Source organism: Chrysemys picta, chromosome 6 (genome assembly GCF_011386835.1).
Source record: "Chrysemys picta bellii isolate R12L10 chromosome 6, ASM1138683v2, whole genome shotgun sequence".
NCBI lineage: Eukaryota > Metazoa > Chordata > Testudines > Emydidae > Chrysemys > Chrysemys picta.
The window spans coordinates 50,781,678-50,801,658 of record NC_088796.1 but is presented as its reverse complement, the minus strand read 5'-3'; the positions used below and the strand labels follow the sequence as shown (position 1 = coordinate 50,801,658).

General features: G+C 41.7%; 1 protein-coding gene and 1 long non-coding RNA gene across 5 annotated transcripts in view; one reads left to right on the top strand and one right to left on the bottom strand.

Moving 5' to 3' along the window:
- Positions 1-247: 247 nt before the first annotated feature.
- On the bottom strand, positions 248-3,486 carry LOC135972376 (uncharacterized). Its single transcript, XR_010588807.1, has 2 exons — positions 3,347-3,486; positions 248-1,284 (listed from the first exon to the last, which is right to left on the bottom strand). It is a non-coding gene; the product is annotated as an uncharacterized LOC135972376 (long non-coding RNA).
- A 266-nt stretch (positions 3,487-3,752) lies between these two features.
- Positions 3,753-19,981, top strand: part of ACOT12 (acyl-CoA thioesterase 12) — a 45,247-nt gene continuing 29,018 nt past the window's right edge. Inside the window, exons 1-5 of one of the 4 annotated variants that reach the window (XM_005288171.5) lie at positions 3,753-3,888; positions 8,224-8,293; positions 15,804-15,864; positions 16,943-17,044; positions 19,515-19,659. In XM_005288171.5, the coding sequence (XP_005288228.2) occupies positions 3,753-3,888; positions 8,224-8,293; positions 15,804-15,864; positions 16,943-17,044; positions 19,515-19,659 (514 nt within the window). Of the gene's footprint in view, positions 3,889-4,267; positions 4,408-8,223; positions 8,294-15,666; positions 15,865-16,942; positions 17,045-19,514; positions 19,660-19,981 lie in introns of those variants that run through there. The other 3 variants (XM_065550153.1, XM_065550151.1, XM_065550152.1) reach the window with 3 other exon arrangements.

The following is a 19,981-nucleotide window of genomic DNA, read 5'->3' as shown; positions in this document are numbered from 1 at the left end:
TAGATTATAGTTAAGATCCATCATATTTTTGCTACTATGTAAGCACGCTGTTAGAAGGGTTGCTGGGAAAGGGGAACATAGTTGTACAAGTGGAGATTGTATCTAGGAATTAGATGGTTTAGGGAGGAAACAATTAAAGAGATTAATTTTATGACAAAATGCTGGTGTCCTAGAGATCCCCTGTCCTGCTTACTTAATGCTCCAGGAAAGGGTCTAAATTTTCAACAGAATGACAAATTACCAGTAGTTTCTTTATTACTGCACTTTATTGGAAAAATGTGACTCCTCCTCCTATGGAATTGTAGTTTAGTAAAATATGGACTGTCCTTGTAATGGAAAGGCTTTTGCCCCAAATACATACAGAAGAGAAGTGCCAAAAAGAGGATAGGTATTTAAATATTTCATCCTTTTTAATGTACGTAAAAGAGAAGGGGTCCCCAGCCAGCAAGCCAGAATCTTTAGCCAGGTTCTTTGACTAGTCACCTGATCCTGAATAAGCAATGTACAATGTAGCATGTTAACCTTTTTTTTGTAACTTTGCCTTAATAAAACGTTTTTTAAAAAATCCAAATGTTCTATTCACTCTGATGAAACTCCATTTTGAGATCTTATATCCATGCCTTGAAAGGCTAGACGCTTGACTTTGTATCATCTGGACTGAGACTGAACAGACAAGGAAGGAAATGAAATACCAACTGCATATAGTTTATACGCAGTTCATCAGGTAGCAAAGGCTAAAGCTATGCCACCCTATTCTGGGCTTTTATTTGCTTCACAGATCCAAAAGGGTAGGAGAATTCAGAACAAGCTTCATTCTGAAGCAACAGAGAATAGAAGTAAGTGAAGTGGAGTTCAGCATACTGATTGGGAGAATCCGTTTCCTCTGAGGTGTATATAGTGTGATGATAAACTGGCTGTAACTTGCAATAAGCATTGTTTGCGAAAAAATAAAAACAAGAATTGTGCCATAATGTAGTGATGGTAACAAATATGAGGGAAGAGAATCTCTACAGCACTGCAAAACTATGACTTGGTGAGGCCCATTCAAAGATGGTTTATCAGCCTAAAACTCAGTAATTCCTTGTTTTGTGGGTTAAAGTTGGATCCTCAACATCATTTAAATGCATTTTTGTGTGTTAATTCATTCATGTATGTTTTTAATAAACGTACAAAGCTTGTGGTAAGGAATAATGAAGAAAAGGATGTTGCTATAACAATTCTCAAACTTCATGAAACACTGCGAATGAAATCCTCTTGTTTACTGGTACCTGTGCTGGTTTTTAACTGCTGGGAAAAAATTAACATTGCATCAGATACAAGCTTCTCTTTTAGGCCCTCCACAATTTAGCCCTTTCCTGCTTGTCCACTCTGTTATCTCAGCACGTCATAGACTTCACTCTGCCTTCACTCTGCCAGCAATGCCAATCTTCTCCATCAATTAGTTCTGCCTCTTCAACAAGCACCTCCATACTCCCCCCCCTGCCACCTCATATGCTTAAGCCTTTAGGCGATATTGTAATACATAATAAATAATATCTACAACTCAAACACCGTATCCATGGCAACATGCAGTTGAACTTAGGACTCTATGACCCATGCAAAGGCAATTACTTTACTGTTTCTTTACTGTGTTTATGTATTAATGGTTTAGAATAGGAGGACTGACATCTGAGGTGGGCATGGGTCCTCTGCAAAACCTCCAGCCAGTTATTAACTGCCAAGAGATGCTTGACCTACAGGTCATTACTGCGGAGGCAGATGGCAAAAGAAAAAACATCAACATTCACAGTGATAAGGGGCACTTACATTTACAACACCCACTGGTGGTGCTGTCAGTCTGTGACAATATGAATAAGTGAGAGTTCAAAAAACTGTCAGATTATAAATATTTCAGCAGTAACACATCTGCTAAAATGTATTTAGCACCAGGCAATGCTATAAGTATAAATAGTCTGAGTGGCAATGAAGTTTACTGGTCTGGATGTCACGATAGCTGGAATCCTTGCCTAGATTTACTATTGACTCACTGTTTGCCTTGGCAAGCTTTAACCTGTCTGTGCCTCACTTTCCTCTGATGTCCAATAAGGATAATGATACTTGTCCTCTTTTGTAAGGAGCACTTTGAGCTCCCCAAATGAAAAGCGCTAGGTGCTATTAATCTAACATGAAAATGATCACTAATCCCATTCAAAGTCTCTCCGATCTGCATTGATCTAATGATTTCCATCTCCCTCTATCCAAAATTTGATCCATTGTTATTTAGTTTAAAGTTAGACAGAGAATGTCTTAACTGCTTTGTAGTAAGACTCCTCAACCACAGCTTGGTATCTATGGGTATGTCTACACAGGGATAAAAATACTGCAGCTGGCCCGGGTCAGCTGATTTGGGCTCGCCTAGGTCAGGCTTTTGGGCTGAAAAATTGCAATGTAGATGTTTGGTCTGGGGCTGGAGTCTGAGCTCTGGGACCTGCAAGGTTGGAGTCAGTTAACTCCGTGTCTTGGGTCTTTTATCCTCATGCAGACATACTCCATCAGGCCAATGTTTTCCTCCGTACTTAGACTAGGGTGCGGTGGGTCAGCAGATGTTGACTTTTTAGTGGCAACCACTGCATATTGAATAAGAATGTAAGAACGGTCACATGGGGTCAGATCAATGGTCCATCTAGCCCAGTAGCCTGTTTCTGTTGGTGGCCCATGTCAAGTGCTTCTGGCAGTTGGAGGTTAGGGGCACCCGCAGCATGGGGTTGTGTCCCTGACCATCTTGGGTAATAGTCATTGATGGCTCTGTCCTCCGTGAATTTATCTATATCTTTTGATCCCAGTTATACTTTTGGCCTTCACAACATCCCCTGGCAACCAGTTCACAGGCTGACTATGCATTGTGTTTGTTTTAAACCTGCTGCCTATTAATTTCATTGGGTGACCCTGGGTTCTTTGGTTATGTGAAGGAATAAATAACACTTCCTTATGCACTATCTACACATCGTTTATAATTTTAAAAAGCTCTCTCATATCCCCCTTAGTTTTCCCTTTTCTAAGTTGAACAGTCCCAGTCTTTTTAATCTCTCCTCCGATGGAAGCTGTTGCATACCCCTAATCATTTTTGTTGCCGTTCTCTGCAGTTTTTCTAATTCTAATATATCTTTCTGAGATGAGGCAAGCAGAACTGTATGGGAGGTGTGGGCGTACCATGGATTTATATAGTGGCATTAGGATATTTGCTGTCATATTATCTACCCCTTTCCTGACGGTTCCTAACACTGTTCACTTTTTGTGAGTGTGATGTTTTCAGAGGCCTATCCCGGATGACTCCACAATGCCACTGACAATCACACAGCGTGCTTACCTGGGGATCTGTTGAAGGATGAGCCTTTTCAAGCCATGCCCCAGCCCCACTCCTCATCCTTGCATGGGTAGCTGAGATGCACCTAGCGCCTCCCTACCCTCCACTACTCGGAGGCGGCTCAGAGCTGGCGGGCAGCCTGCAGGGACTGCGCCTGGGGCTGAAGTACTTTCCCTGCAGTGGCGGGGCTAGGGAGGAGGCGGCTGAGCTGAGAGCCAAGCGCAGGGCACCGGCTGCCCTTTGAGTCTCAGCAACGCGGGAGCAGCTCACAACACATTAGCCCGGGGCACGGGACGGGACAGTTCCTGTGCGAGCAGCGCCGGGAAGAGGAGGAGGAACCCGGGCTCTGCCAGCGCTGCCTGTCCGCAGCGGGAAGCCCCGGAGGGAACAGCCGCCCCCCGGCGGAGCCATGGAGCCTGCCGAGGGGCAGAGCAGCGGCCAGGTGCGCATGTGCCAGACCATCTTCCCCGCGCACGCCACGCACCGCGGGGAGCTCAGCGCCGGCCAGCTCCTCAAGTGGATCGACACCACCGCCTGCCTGGCAGGTAAGGGGCACTCCGCGCTCAGCGGCCAGCTCCTGGGGGGGCACTGAGACGGACACCAGGGCTGAACGTTGGCTGCAGGGGGGAAACTGAGGCAAGGGCCGGCTCTAGGTTTTTTGCCACCCCCAAGCAAAAAAAATTTGGCTGCCCCCCGTCCCAGCCCTGGGCTCCTCGCCGCACCCTCCCCCTGCTGCCCCAGCCCAGGGCTCTCCCCACCCACCCCCTGCTGCCCTAGCTCTGGGTGCCCTCATTCCCCCCACCATTGCCCCCCCCACCTCTTGCTGCCCCAGCCCTGGGCTCTCTTCCCCCCCCCCCCCACCTGCACCCTCCTTCCACCACAGCCCTGAGTCACTGGTAACTTGCTCCCAGGGCAGGTCATTCAGCAGGAATTTTGGATGTGCACAGAACACAGACAGGATTGGTTCCCATATGGTTACAGAACTGCAGTAAAGTGGAACAATTTTCAGCTTGTGTGATTGGAGGATATCCAAGACTGTCCTACATAAATGAGGAAAAGTTGAGGTGCCTTTATTATTCTTTTCTTCCACTCTTTCTTTCTATGGGGAATTTGCCAATGCAATATCACTGTCTTCCTTTTAAACAAACAAACAAAAATGGCAATGGCTGTTGAAAATAGCAATTCCAGTCCGAATAACCACTGGGAAGTATTTCTTGCTCAATTTTACCCTACTTTTTCTACAGCAAGTTACAGTGGATCAGTATATTTGATTTGGGGGAAATGAAGTAACAGCTGCCCAAACTGAGCTTGAGCACTCCTGAATTTTGAGGTGTTCAAATCTGGAAGGCAGGGGTGGGGGGGGAGGGGGGAACTCTTCATCTCTAAGCAATTCCCTGGAGCCATATATTCCCCAAGTGAATTGTAATTTGCATGGAAAAAAATATTTCTTCTGACCCATTTTTAAAATTGTAGCCTCTTAATTTCACAATGTCCCACTGTTTCTTGTATTATGGGAAAGAAGCAGAATGAAATTTGCTCAATTAAACCTTAGAATGAGAAGTGGAATAGAGATTTACATCCTGTAAGATTTTCCCGTCAGTCCATTTGGTAGTGTTTTGTCCACTTCACATTTAAAAGTCCCAAGCACTGGGCTTCCACCACTTCCCTTGGAACTCTATTTCACACAGTAAAGAGCTCATTATAGATGCTATGTTTACAGGTATTATTGTTTTCTTTTAATTGCGTGATATCAATTTACTGCCCTTGTACATAATTTGCTAAATCCTGGTAGATATATTCCAGATCTGCCAATTCTCTCTCTTTCAAGGGCAGCTCCAGCCAACATGTGAAGACCCTCTCTTGCCCTCCCTCTTTACTAGGCAATCTTGTGCACCTTGTGACTGAAGTGGCAATGTAATGCCAGAAAGGCTTACAAAAAATTTCAACCCACTACAGACTACTGAAAGAGGTCCTGTAGGAAGATTCACTCATGCCAGCAGTTAGGAGTGGATTATTACTCAACTAAAATAACCCCTTCGGATTTCATTACCCCTTAAAATTAAACTGTGTTTGATGTTATGGAGCAGTAACGAGAGAGGGAAAATCCTGGGATCAAAAGAAAGGAAAGTAACAACTATATGGGACATATAGGTGAGAGAGAAAAGGGGAAGGAGAGGAGGATTACAATGTGATGAGTAGGTAGAGGATTCTGGAAAAGGTGAAGAGAAGAGAGCAACAGTAGAGAGAAAAGGATGAAGGAAATAGTCAAGAGAAAAAAATGGGAAGAAAGGAGATAAAAGCACTAGTGGAGTACAGTCAAAACTGAGAGGCAGAGAGAACCCATTTCCCATGAACGCTGCCTACATATAATATGATAAGTGCTGCCTTCAGAAATGTCATAGATAGGTTAGAATTGTCAACGGTATTACAGAAAAATGAAGCCGTCCAATTTAAGTAGAAAAAGGGGAATAACAAGTGGAAAGATATGAGACAATGAAAACTGAGATCAGAAGGTTCTGTTTCTGTCTTTACAATTTTAAATGCATTGATTTCCATTTGGATTAGAGTTGCCCATAATCAAACTACAGTATACAGAATATGTGTGTATATACAATATACCCATGCATGTTTGCAGTTTGAAAACGTAGCTAAATTGATAATGCTACATTTAAAATCTTAAGCAAATTCAACTCTTTGCCATCTCTGCTGTCCATGAACTTCATTTACAGATGGTACTGCATATATTAGCAAATAGTCCATAACAAGCATTGAGGAGATTAGCAGATATCTTGTGTCTGAATAGCATCTCCATATATTGTACTATTACCACTGTGTAGGCATTTGCAACGTTTAGTGATTTAACAGCTTTATTTAATCTACTATTCATATATAGAAAGATGTGAGGGTGCTGGAGAATTTGTCCTGCATAGTGCTCTGAAGGTATGCAGCTCTAGGTCTGCAACTGTTTGCTATTCATAAACACGCTTTTTATTTCTTCTAAAAAGTTTCTTCTACCTTTAAACCTGGTGTATCAAGTACTACTTATTTTAACAGGCAGAAGCCTAATCTAAGAAGGGCTGTTAAATTATATCAGTTGAGGGCCTAACAAATCTATCATATGATATGTTAATTTACATCAGATGAGGATTTGTCCCTATATTTAACTTTTCTCCTCTTTTTGTTGTCCCTATTAGTGACTCTTACTGGAAAACTGTTCATTAATATCAGAGAAGTAATCCCATCACACACACAATTTATTAATATATATAATGGAGATAGATTTCAAGTTCTAATGCTGTAAGAGCAAAGAAGTTGTTTTCCTTCTCAAACTAGAAGAACAAATGGTAAAAGTATAAGGTCACATGATTACATAGGTATGTCATGTACTTGTCTTGATATTACCATGAGCTATATCTGTATACCAACATACACTTTTTTGAGGGAGGGAATTGGTAGGTTGGAGCAGGGGTGATAGGAGAATGGAGTCCTTCAAGCAGTAATATACGATGAACCCAGTTCTTGAATCCTGACCCAGACAAAAATCACAATCATTTAGGATTTAATTCATCCCTGCACAGAGGACTCACTAAGCCAATAACACTTGTCTTAAGTCATGCATAGGGCCCTGTGCAGACCTTCTGAGTGGCAGTGAATTTCAATGGAAGTTTTGTCACTGAGTAAGGACTGCAGATTTGGTTTCTTAAAAATCAAAAAGAAAACTCAAGAGTGTGATATGTCTGCACCTACACGGTCATAGCAGCTAGTGCATGGGCAGAGCTTTATTTATCTTCAGGAGAAAAACAAGTGGGGCTTATTTTAATTGATTGCTGCTTGAAGAATTGCTTTAAAGGGGACAAAGTGCCTCAGGGGCACCAGGTTGTTAAGCCAAACAAGAAGGAAAAACAGCTTAAGATAAATAAAAATGTGATTTAAATCCCTTAAGTTTTCCTTTTTACAATACCCAGAGTCACCTTCCTCCAGCTGCTTTTTGCTGCTTCTGGCAGCTCTAAGTGGCTATAAAGCCAGTAGATCCTGCCACCTGAAAATTCCCTCTTGAATGATATAGCATGTCTATCCTTGAGTGATTTAGCGCTTCCATAGTGACTCCTACACAACCACCTCTCGCAGTCCCTTGGCATAGGGAGCATGGGCTTGGGTGCTGCTAGGACTTGGTAATCCCCTGCTGCCAAAATGTCAGAAGCTAGGTGTAAATAAAGCAGCCCTGTGACTATTTACACTGGGAACTGTCCTGGACCTCAGTCAATTCCAGGATCAGGAGAGCATAAAGCCAACTTTCCTTTCTCCAAGTCTTGCACCAAGCACTGACTGGCCAGCCCCGAAGTTATCTAAGCACAGATAAACAAATAACTCATTTTTGTCAGTATATGTAAATTGAAATGATGTTTTAACTCTCATCGGTATTGTGCTCAGTTGTTTGGCTGTAACTCTTTGTCTGATGATGATACAAATACCTTTTTTTTTTTTTTACAACGACAGTGCCAATTATACTTTTTTATGATGTTTTTCTTCTGCAAAGTACTTCTCCTCACTCTTATGTTGGATTGCTAGTTAACCATTTTTAGAATAAGAACACACAATTTTCATAGATTCATAGATTTTAAGGCCGGAAGGGATCCTTAAAATAATCCATTCTGGTCTCTGCTTGATGCAGGCCTGATATTTCCTGGTAAATACTGATTCTGATCCATTTACATCAGTTTTTATACTCATGTAAATTTAGGGGAGTTACTCTGGATTTACACTGACATGACTGAGAGGAGAATCAGGACCACTGTGTTTTGCAATGTATGTATATGTGAGATATTTGCAGCAGTATATCTAGTGTAGTAACTCTGCACCTTATCTCTCTCTCTTTGAAGCTGAAAAACATGCTGGTGTATCCTGTGTGACAGCGTCAGTGGATGACATACAATTTGAAGAGACTGCCAGGTAGAACCCTGTATAGTAATTATCAAACCTTATCAGTTTAGAGTCCTCTTTTTCTTTTCTATTTAACAGAGATTAACCAAGGCATATAAAATCTGAGATAGTGGTTCAATGATTTCCCTACAGGCACAGGGTTCATTCTAGAAATTTGCCAACGGTGCTTGGGCTTAACTCGCCCATTTGCAAAGGCAAAGATCAATTTCACAAAGTCTAAAATAAACTGTAGTTACTTTTGACACTATAAACTAGAAAACAGGTCAGAAACTTAAGGCCCAATGACCTTTGCCCCTGGTTAAAATGAATACTACGAACCATTGGTTATTCCTTTTTGAATGAGAAATACATTCAATTATAGTTGCTGTGCGAATTTTTGATAGGTGCAAGCTCTCTTTCAATTTCTTTTTTTTCTTTTCATTCGTTCTTCAGCTGGTTATAAGAATTATCCATGTAGCAGAAAGGCATAAAAGAGGAATTTTATATTTGCAAACTCTGTATGTTTAGTGAATCCACAGGATAGTGAAAGGATTAAAAAATCTTTCACTTCTGCTTTAACTGTTTCTCAGCCAGGGAACTAAGATTTCTTAAGGCTAAACCCTTGCGCTGTAAGTGCCAACTGTTTGCAGTTGATATTAACAATGGGGAACATCCATTAACTCTTTAATTGTTTATTTTTTAAAAAGGCATTGTTCTTGTTCAGATTCACTCCCATTTTAAAAAATATAGATAGCAAATTTGCTCCTGCATTATAAGAGTCTGGCCCACTGCACCATTAGTGCACGGGACAAAAATGTACTTTTGGATGTAGCTAGGTTAAAAAAAAAAAGATTAACCCTTGGAACACTGCCATCTTTTAAGTGCTGAGTTGTGATACTGAATTCTTAGAAGGCAGGATATATGGAATGGGCCCTGTTTTCAGAACTGTACAATAATAATAATGACTGTTGCTCATATTCGAGTATGACTATAACTAGAAATCAGTTTCCACATGCAGGGTTCAGGAGATGTGCCAGGCCAAGTTGGTGTATACATTCCCTCCTGCTGTTGGCCAAGGTGGCACAATAATATTCTGTTACTTGTTCTGCTTCCTTTGTAGTGGAGTGCCAAGCTCGTCTGTCATGGGCCATATCCTCCCATGTCATTAAGTCCGGCCTGGCAGACTGTATGTGCCACTTGATGCAATCCTTGTAGCGAAGTTTGCAATTATCACAGTTGCACATACAGCTGGGTAATTGTCAGCAAGATTGCAGAAGTGGTGTAATTGCAGTAACTATTGGCAATTGTGCATTCAGAATAAGCACACATTTGTGCACTCATAGTGCTGAATATCGGGCCTTCTAAACCCAGATTCACCTAAGGACAGGAATAAGATTGATAAGAGACGTGAATAAACATTGCCACATGGAAGAGACCTAAGAGGTCCTTGACTTCCCGCACAAGGCCAGTCTCAAGAGTCCTCTTCCCAACTACAGTCTTTTCCATTTTGCTTTCTAATAAAAAGCACTCCTCTGGAAAGCTGTGATCAAAAGGTTCTACTAACGAACTAAGCATCACATTTTTCTCTCAGGTACAGAGATGCCACCCTCATGGACTTCAGTGGAATTTTCACTCTTGTAACTGAGAGCAGAATTAGCCCCTAAATATTTTAACTGTGTTTCAGCTATAGATCAGCTTTAACATCCTGAGTGGAGTAGTGCTTACAATGTGATGTGCTGAACATGTATAATTAAGAAGATTGAATTAAACTTCTCATATAATTAATAACTATCCCCTCTAACCTTGATTATAGTGTATAGTGTTTCCTGCTTTAATGTTTCATTCACTTACATTAGCCTACCAAATCTTTTGGGAAGAGGTATATATTCTGTGACTACTTCTGCAACTTAAACTGTATACTGGGAAAGTTAGTTTTATGCCAAGAGAAAGAATGAATTCCTGCTCCTTTTCTTTTTACACTGTGTGAGTTCATAGTAATAGCATGAGCACTGTCTGATTTAAAATAATCTGATTTAAATTCTTTTATTGACCAAGTATCTCCACCCAAACCTCCCAGTCTAGTAAATTCAGGGGCGGCTCTAGGGTTTTTGCCACCCCAAGCACGGCAGGCAGGCAGGCGGCTTTCGGCGGCATGCCTGCAGGCAGTCCACTGGTAACGCAGATTCGGCGGCATGCCTGCGGGAGGTCTGCCGGTCCTGTGGCTTTGGTGTACCCGCTGCCGAATTGCCGCCAAAGCCGCGGGACCGAAGGACCTCCCGCAGGCATTCCGCTGAAGGCTCCCTGACTGCCGCCCCCACCGCGACCGGCAGGCCACCCCGCACGGCTTGCCGCCCCAGGCACGTGCTTGGTGCACTGGTGCCTGGAGCCACCCCTGGGTACATTTCAAAATGTTCCAATCAATGAAAATGCAATGTTCTATGGCCAGTGTTCTTGAATATCCATTCAAATGCCCAGGGCCATCCGAAGAAGAGGCAGCTTCTTGGAGTCCCATTGTTTCAGAGGCCCTCTGTCTGAGGCAAGCTTTGTAACTCATATATCATATATCCCATTCTGAGAATGGGACCATCATATATCATATATCCCATTCTGAGAGTGGGACCAAAGGAGAAGGCAATTAATTTCTTCTTTCCCCACCTTTCCAACAAGGTTTCATATTGCAAAGTCTGCCTGATAGACACCCCACAAATCAGATTGCTAGAAATGCTGTGACCTCCGATGTCTGGGCAGGAAATTAAAGGAATCTACCTGCACAGCATATTACAAAAATGAACATAATGAGGATGATTTCACTGCTTCTAAAAATGTCATGAAATTAGCCTGTAATATCATTTCAGAAATTGGCCTCTAAAATGACTGAACACTAGTCTCTCTGCCATATTGGGAAAGGGAAGGGCGACCAACTTGAACCTCTTCATTTTAGCAGAATGAGAGAGAACCAGAAAATCAGAAGCAATCAGGAGGCAAGCCTGCACTGGCCTGTGCTGTACAGTAGGAGGAGCAGAGGAGTTTTGTGCACAACACCCAAATTCAGTTTATGCAAATTTCTGCCTGGGACACACACACCTGACCAGTCCTTTGGTTTCTCTGGGGTTGTGCCAGGGTGCATAAGTAGGAGAGGAAGGTGTGACATGAATGAGATTGGGGGTGGCTCTGGGAAAAACTGCTTTGTGCCCATCCTGGTTTCCAAATTCTAGGACCCAGTGGCTATTTTGACCCACATAAATTAGTTCTGCCTAGTTGCAGGACTCACAGTGATTGTAGAGTCATACTTCAGTCAGCTGCTGAGGAGCAGTATGGAGAGCAGGACTAGCACCTACTCAAGGGCTTATATTTGCCTTCCACACAGACACAATTTCCTCCATTTTTTGCCAGTGAAGAATTTGGCCCTTTCTGATGTCCCAAAAGATCCTCAGATTAGAATATAAATGTTACAAAATCAGCAAAATAATTTGAAATTATTTTTATAATAGAGACAAGTTTCACTGAAGGGAAAAATAGAGTTATCATTTAGAAATAAAATTGCTTGTCAGTTTCCTGGATGAAGCATCCTTTTATGGTCTCTTAAGCAAAAGATTTTCTGACTTTAAAGGCACACTGTCAAGATAAAAATCATATTTTTAAAAAGTCTCCTTATTTGTATTATTAGTTACAGACCAAATTATTCAACAATGTTCTTAACACTCACAATATTTAGTTGTTGTAAGGGTACTCATGAATTTCTGATTTCTTCCTTCAATCATGTGAAGTTTTGCCCTTATCCAAAATGGCTGCCATCTCCCATCACTGTCAGTAGCAATAAAGCAACAGGCAGCTCTTAGCAAGATGGCTATTGCCTTCCTTAGGCCTTTGCAGATGAAAGTGATGCTGTCCCCAGCTAAGATGGCCACCATCTTCATTGTTTCTAGAGCTGGCTGAGACTTTTCCATCAGAATGATTTTCCAAAAGACTGGAAATGAGATGATTAATTTAAGAAGAGCCTTAGTTTAACCTAAACAAATTTGCTCCATTTACCATTTCTTCCAAGTTTAATTAATAAACACACTGGGCCAGATCCTTCTATAGTGTAAATGCATCTAGCTCCATTGACTTCAATGGAATTAGGTTGATTTACTAAAGCTGAGGATCTGGCCCACTGTATCCTGTTTATGCACCATTGCATACTTTGGGCTAGATCCTCAGGTGATGTAAATCAGCATAGCTCCATTGAAGTCAATGGAACTATGCCAGTTTATAGCCACTGAGGATTTAACTAAGTGAAGAGACAGTATTTGCTATTTAAGGTTCTCTATTGGAATAGCAGCCACAGAGGAGGCATGCTGCAGTCCTGGCCCTGTTCACAATTTGGAGAGTGCATTCCCAGGGCATCACAGAACAGAGCCTGTGGGAAAGAAAGTGAATTCTGCCTTATCAGCCTATGTATAGCTTGAAAAATGAAATACCAGTACCCACTTGTGCAATTGTGCATATATGTACACTCACTGATTTAACAAACCTCACAAGCATATATGCCTGTGTACTTAAAAATGGAATCCAGTCTAAAGTTTCTGACTGGACTTGAGATTGGTGTATAATAGCATAATGGTGCATATAGGTATATTATATTAGAAATATAAAGGTACTCTCTTATTAAGTCTATACAGTTTTCTGAATAACTCCAGTTTGGTTCAACAGCTTCTTTATTGAAGTTCCCAGTACAGTTTGATTTGAGAAGAACTTCTACAATTAAATACTTGTTGTTGTTTTTGCACATAATTTACTGGCCTTGTGCATTATCAGTAAAAAGTGCATTGGCATGTAACACTGCTCTACAGCCAAAATGCTTCTGAAATAAATGTAGTCAAACTTTACTAATTCTGGGTCACTGAGAACGAAAATGATGCTTAAAATTGTTGATTGGCTCTAGTTTTCAAGATGCTATTGGGTCAGTATATACGACCCTTGACTTGGGAATGGTGGAGGATAAGTGAGTTATAAAGGGAGGGGATCTCAATTTAAACCAGAAATGACTAAAATACATCTTTGACTGGATCTATGAATAAATCTATGATTGGGTTTGGACAGTACTTGCTTTTTAGGCAAAACAATGAATGATGCAATCTGAAGCTGGTATTGCATCATACATGATATGAATTGCATCATGTTGTTCCTAGAAGTCATGGATGATGCAATCATAACGAAGCTTACATCACTCTGCTGAACAAATTGCCCTATATCAGCTCTAGAAATCATACAGTGTCGTGCTCTCTTATTTGTCAGTGTTTGATTTTGCAAAGGGACACATTTCTGTTTAGCCAAAGTGAGCAGAGATGCCTTGTACTTGTGTGAACAGTGCAGATAACTTCTGCTATGTTTCTGGTGAAGTGACTTTTGCATCACAAAAGCGCAGTATAACCACTATGGTTAAGAAAGCCTATCAGCTTTCTTTTGGCTGCAAAATTGGAGATCAGGACAAGAGGTGGGCCCCACACATATGCTGCAACACTTGTGCAACAAATCTTCGCCAGTGGTTGAACAGGAAAAGGAAATCTATGCCTTTTGCAGTGCCAATGATTTGGAGAGAGCCAACAGATCATACCAGCAATTGTTACTTCTTCATGGTGCCTCCAGTTGGGAAAGGTGTGTCAAAGAAGAAAAAGTGGACTGTGCATTATCCAAACATTCCATCAGCTATACGCCCAGTACCCCACGGAGAAGGACTGCCGGTTCCTGATGCACAAGAATCCTTCTCATCAGACGAGGAAGAGGAAGAGGATGAAACTTCTGGTCCTGAACCATCAATGTCACAGGACCCACATTTTCTCCCATCCTCCTCCTCTGAACCACACCTCATAACACAAGGTGAACTGAATGACCTTGTCAGGGATTTGGAACTACCCAAGAGTAAGGCAGAGCTGTTGGGCTCCGGACTACAGCAGTGGAATCTCCTGGCAGGTGATGTTAGGGTTTCCATGTTCCGTGACCGTCAAAAGGATCTTGTCCGATTCTTCTTCATGGAGGGTGATCTTGTAGCCTGCAACAACATCGATGGTGTGATGGCAGCCCTCAACATCGTTCACGATCCAGATGAGTGGAGACTGTTCATTGATTCATCGAAGACGAGTCTTAAAGCTGTTTTACTGCATAATGGCAATGTTTTGCCCTCAATTCCAGTTGGTCATGCAGTCCATATAAAGGAAACCTATGACAACATGAAACAACTTTTGAGGTGCATAAACTATGACCAACATCAGTGGCAGCTTTGTGGCGATTTTAAGGTTGTTGCTCTCTTGCTTGGTCTGCAGACTGGATACACAAAGTACTGCTGTTTTCTCTGCGAATGGGATAGTCGTGCAAGAGATTCCCACTACATCAAGAAAGATTGGCCACTCCGACAGTCATTGGAGCCTGGGAGGAAAAGTGTTCAGCATCCACCACTTGTTGAATCAAGGAAGATTTTGTTACCACCCTTACACATCAAGCTGGGTCTGATGAAGAACTTTGTCAAGACCATTGACAAAACACAAGCAGCTTTCAAGTACCTCCGTGGAAAATTTCCAAGGTTAAGTGAAGCTATGATAAAGGAAGGTGTCTCTGTTGGTCCTCAGATTCGTGAACTTCTTCGAGATGATGCATCTGACCATGCACTGCCTGGCAAGGAAAAGACGGCATGGAAAGCCTTCCAGTTAGTGGCAATAAATTTTCTCGGAAACAACAAGGCAGACAACTACAGGTTGTTGGTGGAAAACCTCCTCAAAGCATACAAAAGCCTTGGTTGCAACATGTCACTAAAGATACATTTTTTCCACTCTCGGCTAGATTTTTTTCCACCGAACTGCGGAGCAGTGAGCGACGAGCACAGCGAGCGATTTCACCAGGACATTGCAACAATGGAGAAACGCTATCAGGGCACATGAAGCCCATCAATGCTTGCAGACTATTGCTGGGCAGTGACAAGAGATGCTCCATTTAATGAATACAAGAGACAAGCCAAGAAGCGCCGGGTAGGCACTGAATGGGACTAAACTATGTACATAATAGTTTTTTGCCTTTTGTTTCATAATAAATTTTATTAATAGAACCCTTTTACTGATTTTTAAAGTGTTACATAAACAGGACAGGTGAAATATTATCATGTAAAGCAACCATAAACACATGAAAAGACCTAGGTTTACAATTTATGATTAAAACTCTACTATCTATACAATATACATAGACATAAAATGTAAAAATTTAAATATCTTAGAAACAGTAGCCAATCAGTTGTTTTAATTGTCATATTTGAATTCAGCACATCAAAATACATAATAAATAGCACATTTTATCTCTGAAGCAGATGACTTCTCAAAAATTGTAGACCAGTGTAATATTGCTTACCATTGGTGGTATTCCATTATGTTACACAGATGGATCACTGGAATGACAAATGTTTATACAGCCTGGAGTCAATGGAAGGGCCCCTGTTGACTTCAGTGGGTTTTGGATCATAGTGCAGTTCATGTAATAATTGTGCAACTTAATGAGATGACACTTGTCTTAACAGAGTTGGACAAATTATCATCATCAAAGCAAAGGTAAACCGAGCATTCACTACTAGCATGGAAGTAAGTGATATTAATTTCTCATTTTTATAATTATTTCTTTAACAAATTGCTGCACAGAGAGGCAGGTGGAGAAAAATAATGGAACAAGATTCTACCACTGTAACTTTACTATTGTTAATTTCAGAAGGGGCTTAATGAAGACTCTTAAATAATGTGCATCATCCTCATGTGAAACAACTGCAGCTAAATGATTTTTATATTTCTATAGCACATTGCTGTCCTATGAGTGAGCTATGCCAGACTAACAGAAGGTCCCCTGAAGAGGTTAAGGTCTAAAGGCATTAGCAAGCATAATACAAAACAAAATACAAAGTAGGGTAGATAGTCAATATTGGCCCACTCCAAGGCCCATTGACCTCAATAGGCTTTGTATCAGGGTCCATGGCTAGAAAGGCTCACAGAATAGGTGGATTTCTTAATGTTTTTGAAATACATGATACAAAGATCCTTATCTCAGATGTGTCAATGCCACTTATTGCTTGTGCTGTAAAAGACATGGCAATGCATTGCTCAGTCACTTACCTGAAATCAGAACTGAACCTCAAGCGGTCTCTTTTCCTCTCTGTGCCCCTATGCAATTTCCATTAGCTTTAATGGGAGTGATGTGATTGCATCAATGGGAGAATGTATTCCAAAGTTTTCTAAAAATCCTAAATACCAAAGACTTGATGCATATCATGTCTGTTTCAGATGAACTAGTAAAGTATTTCACTAGTCATTCACTTCACATTGTATTTTATAGACTTGTACAGATTTTTGCTGATGCAAGTCCTACTGCTTCTAAAGATTCAAGCAGGGTACTGAAATGGCACATAAGTAAATGGGAGTAATAGTTCATAAAGCCAAATGTAAATGTCTGTACCATTTTTAGAGGTGCTACTAAGCCTCTGTTTACAGATATGTTGCCATGGTTTTAAATATTCATGAAGTGTATTGGTGATACTAGGGCCATAGTGAAAAATCTGTGCATTCTACTCCTTTAAGATGTAAGCTCAAGACAACATTTAATTCTGCAAGAGTTGTGACTTGATGTCTTATCTAGAAATTAACAATGTGGTAACTTTCTTTTTCTTTTTAGGTTGGTGTCAAGGTTACAGTACAGGATATCTTGACTAGTGTTCAGAAACTTATTAGTGTGGCTTTCTCTACATATGTAATAAGACCAGTTGGTGATGAAAAGGTATCTCATTTAATTCAGAAAAATCCTGGCATGGAAAGAGATTTTTTGTGAAATGTCTCTTGTTTGATTATTGTGAAACACAAACACACACACACACACACGATATTCTCCACTCATTTCACATGAGGGCAGAAAAATAATGTGAAGTACAGACTGTAAGAAGATTTTAAAGACCTTCTCTGTGGCCTCATGACAGGCTATTTTTCTGCCACTTTATAGGTCCTTACTTTTTAAGTTCTTCCTTACTAGAATTGGCATCTTTATCCCAACTTTACTGACAGAGTTGGTAAAACAGATATTTCCAAACATAAAATGCCTGAGAAAGGTTAGAGGCTAAATTAGTTGGTTAATGTTTGAACATTAAAGTACTATATAAATGGTTTGTATTATTATTTATTATTGGCTTGATCCTGTGCCCAACCCCTTAGCTCATGCATCTTTAGCTCAGCATTCCAAACGGGTCATTTCAGGATGAAACTCGTGATGATTAACTAAGATCAGCTTCAATGGGCAGCCATTCAAGCAGGACACCTAAGTTCAAAATCCATCAGAATTTCAGCATTTGGAGCAAACAACTATAACTTTTTATACCTTTTTAAAAGCCCACTTATTTATTAGACTTTTGTTGTTGTTGCTTTGTGGACAAGTTTGGGAAGAGGGAAGAATGACTACCTAGGGTTACCATGTTTAAGGTTCCCAAAAAGAGGACACTGCTGGGGGAGGGGGGGAGCTGTGAGGGGCTACAGTTGGGGAGTGCTGGAAGGGTGTGTGTGTTTGTGTACTGAAGGGTATTTGAGAGGTGCTGGAGGGGGCACCTGGGGAGTGCTGGAAGAGGTGTGTGTATGTGTACTGGGAGTGGTATTTGGGGGGTGCTGGAGCAGGAATCTGGGGGGTGCTGGAAGAAGTGGGTGTATGTGTACTGGGAGTGGTATTTGGGGGGTGCTGGAGGGGGAACCTGGGGTGTTGGAGGGGGTACCTGTGTTCTCATTCTTGAGGTAGGGGGCAGTGTCACTGCTGGGTCTGGCTCAGACCCAGGACACAGCGACAGCCATCAGTCAGCACCTCCCTGTGGGGCTCTCCCCCTCCCCAGAGCTGGGAGCATGGGATCTGGCAGCTGCGAGGGACTAGTCAGATGTCGATGCAGGGGAGGGACCAATTGGGGCTCTCTTTCTGAGTTGCAACATCTGCCCCACAAAAAATCTGGACATTGCCTCTTATTTGAAAAATCCGCCCAGACAGAAGGCGGAGGATCAAAAAAGAGGCAATGTCTGGGAAACCCCAGACATATGGTAACCCTATGACTACCTAACTCTGCTGGGAGGGAGGGCAATTTTGTTTTAAGAAAAAATTGGCAAGATTCTGAGCAGGGATGGAAGTGGAGGAAAGGAGCTGGTTTGAGAAAAGAATCAAAGGCAGAGAAGTGTTAGCAGGGATTGGTGATACTAACATCCCTCCAGGAAAAGGTGGCGGAGTTGTTTAGAAAGGGAGAGGGCAAGGCTGAGAGAGAGAACATGAAGTGGGGAAAACTGGTGTAGCCCCATGCCCTGCTGACAGTAGGTCCAGGGGAGAGGCTGTTTTGGCCATATGTAGTGGCTGGTGGCTAGAAACACACCAGGTTTCTGACAAAGTCTCTAAGTCTAAGCCTCTAAGTCGACAAGAGGATTTGGGGTGGAGGTACAGTGGAACCACTGTCACTCACATGGAGCAGCAGGGTGTTGGCTCTGTTCTTGTTGAAGCTTCTGGGCCTAGGTGGAAGGGACCAGAGAATAGGTGTGGATACAGAGAGCAGCTGTTCCTTGCAACTCAGCTATTTTTGTCTGTCCCTTGTTTAGATAACATTGTTCAAAAGCCAATGGGCTAGATTTTCAAACAGTTTGCGCCACTAAACTGACCAATTCTACCCATAGGGCCAGGCATAAATGGAATTTGCACATGCTTTGTGTGTGAAAAGGGAAATACACTGGGGACAGAAGGGCTTCACATGCAGAAAAAGTGTTGGGAAAACAGCCTGTAAAAGTGTGCTGCTATGGCATTTTCAAAGGAGCATATCCGAGCGCAAGTAGTGGCAGGGGTGCAAATGCTCGCCTGGGACACAACACACAATATTAACTCCTCAGACTAATTTGAAAATGCATTTCCAGTTTTGTTTTCTGTGAAGCATTTTAAACAAAATAGGGTTTGGTGAGTTTCTTGTATTTTTAGTTTCTCAAAACAAAAACACCTTGTCGTTGAATTTTGGCAAATGGCTCAGGACTAAAAGTGAAAACCTAGATATTACATAATCACTTGAACTTTAACTCTTTCCTTATCTGTAGTAATATGACTTGCTGTACTGCAGAAATTACAGTAAAGAGTTCTAGAGGATGCTGATGCCAGCGTACTTTTTAAATGGCATTGGCTCAAAGTGCGGTTCAGAGCACACTTAGATATGATTATACAATCACATGAGAGCTTCTTTTCATTTGTGTAGGTTAACTTAAAACCAGTCAAGCTTCAGTCTCCACAAGATCATCTGGAACATAGTCTGGCTATTGAGAGAAGAAGAATACGACTGGACCATGAACATGTCTTTGAGACCCTAATGCAAGAGAGTAATATGGAAGATGGTCACTGTGGTCAGTAAAGCAGACACAACCAGTAATTATGGGCAAATGGAGGGGACCAAAAAGTGACCAATTCAGACTAGGGACGAAACCAAATAAAAACCTTTGAGGATAAGACTCCAGAGGCTAGCAAGGGCCAGGTTTGTGAGGATGTGGAGGACAGCAAATCTCCATGGTGGTTCTCTCTGTCCTTCTGTCCTGAAGGGATTCCAGATGTAAGGTTGCAGGATCAGGGCCAAAGTGCGAGTTGATCATTGTTTCACATTTACTTTTCACTTAGGGTTTGCCCTTCATCAAATTGAGTTAATCTGGTTTGAAAACCTTGCATACAGAC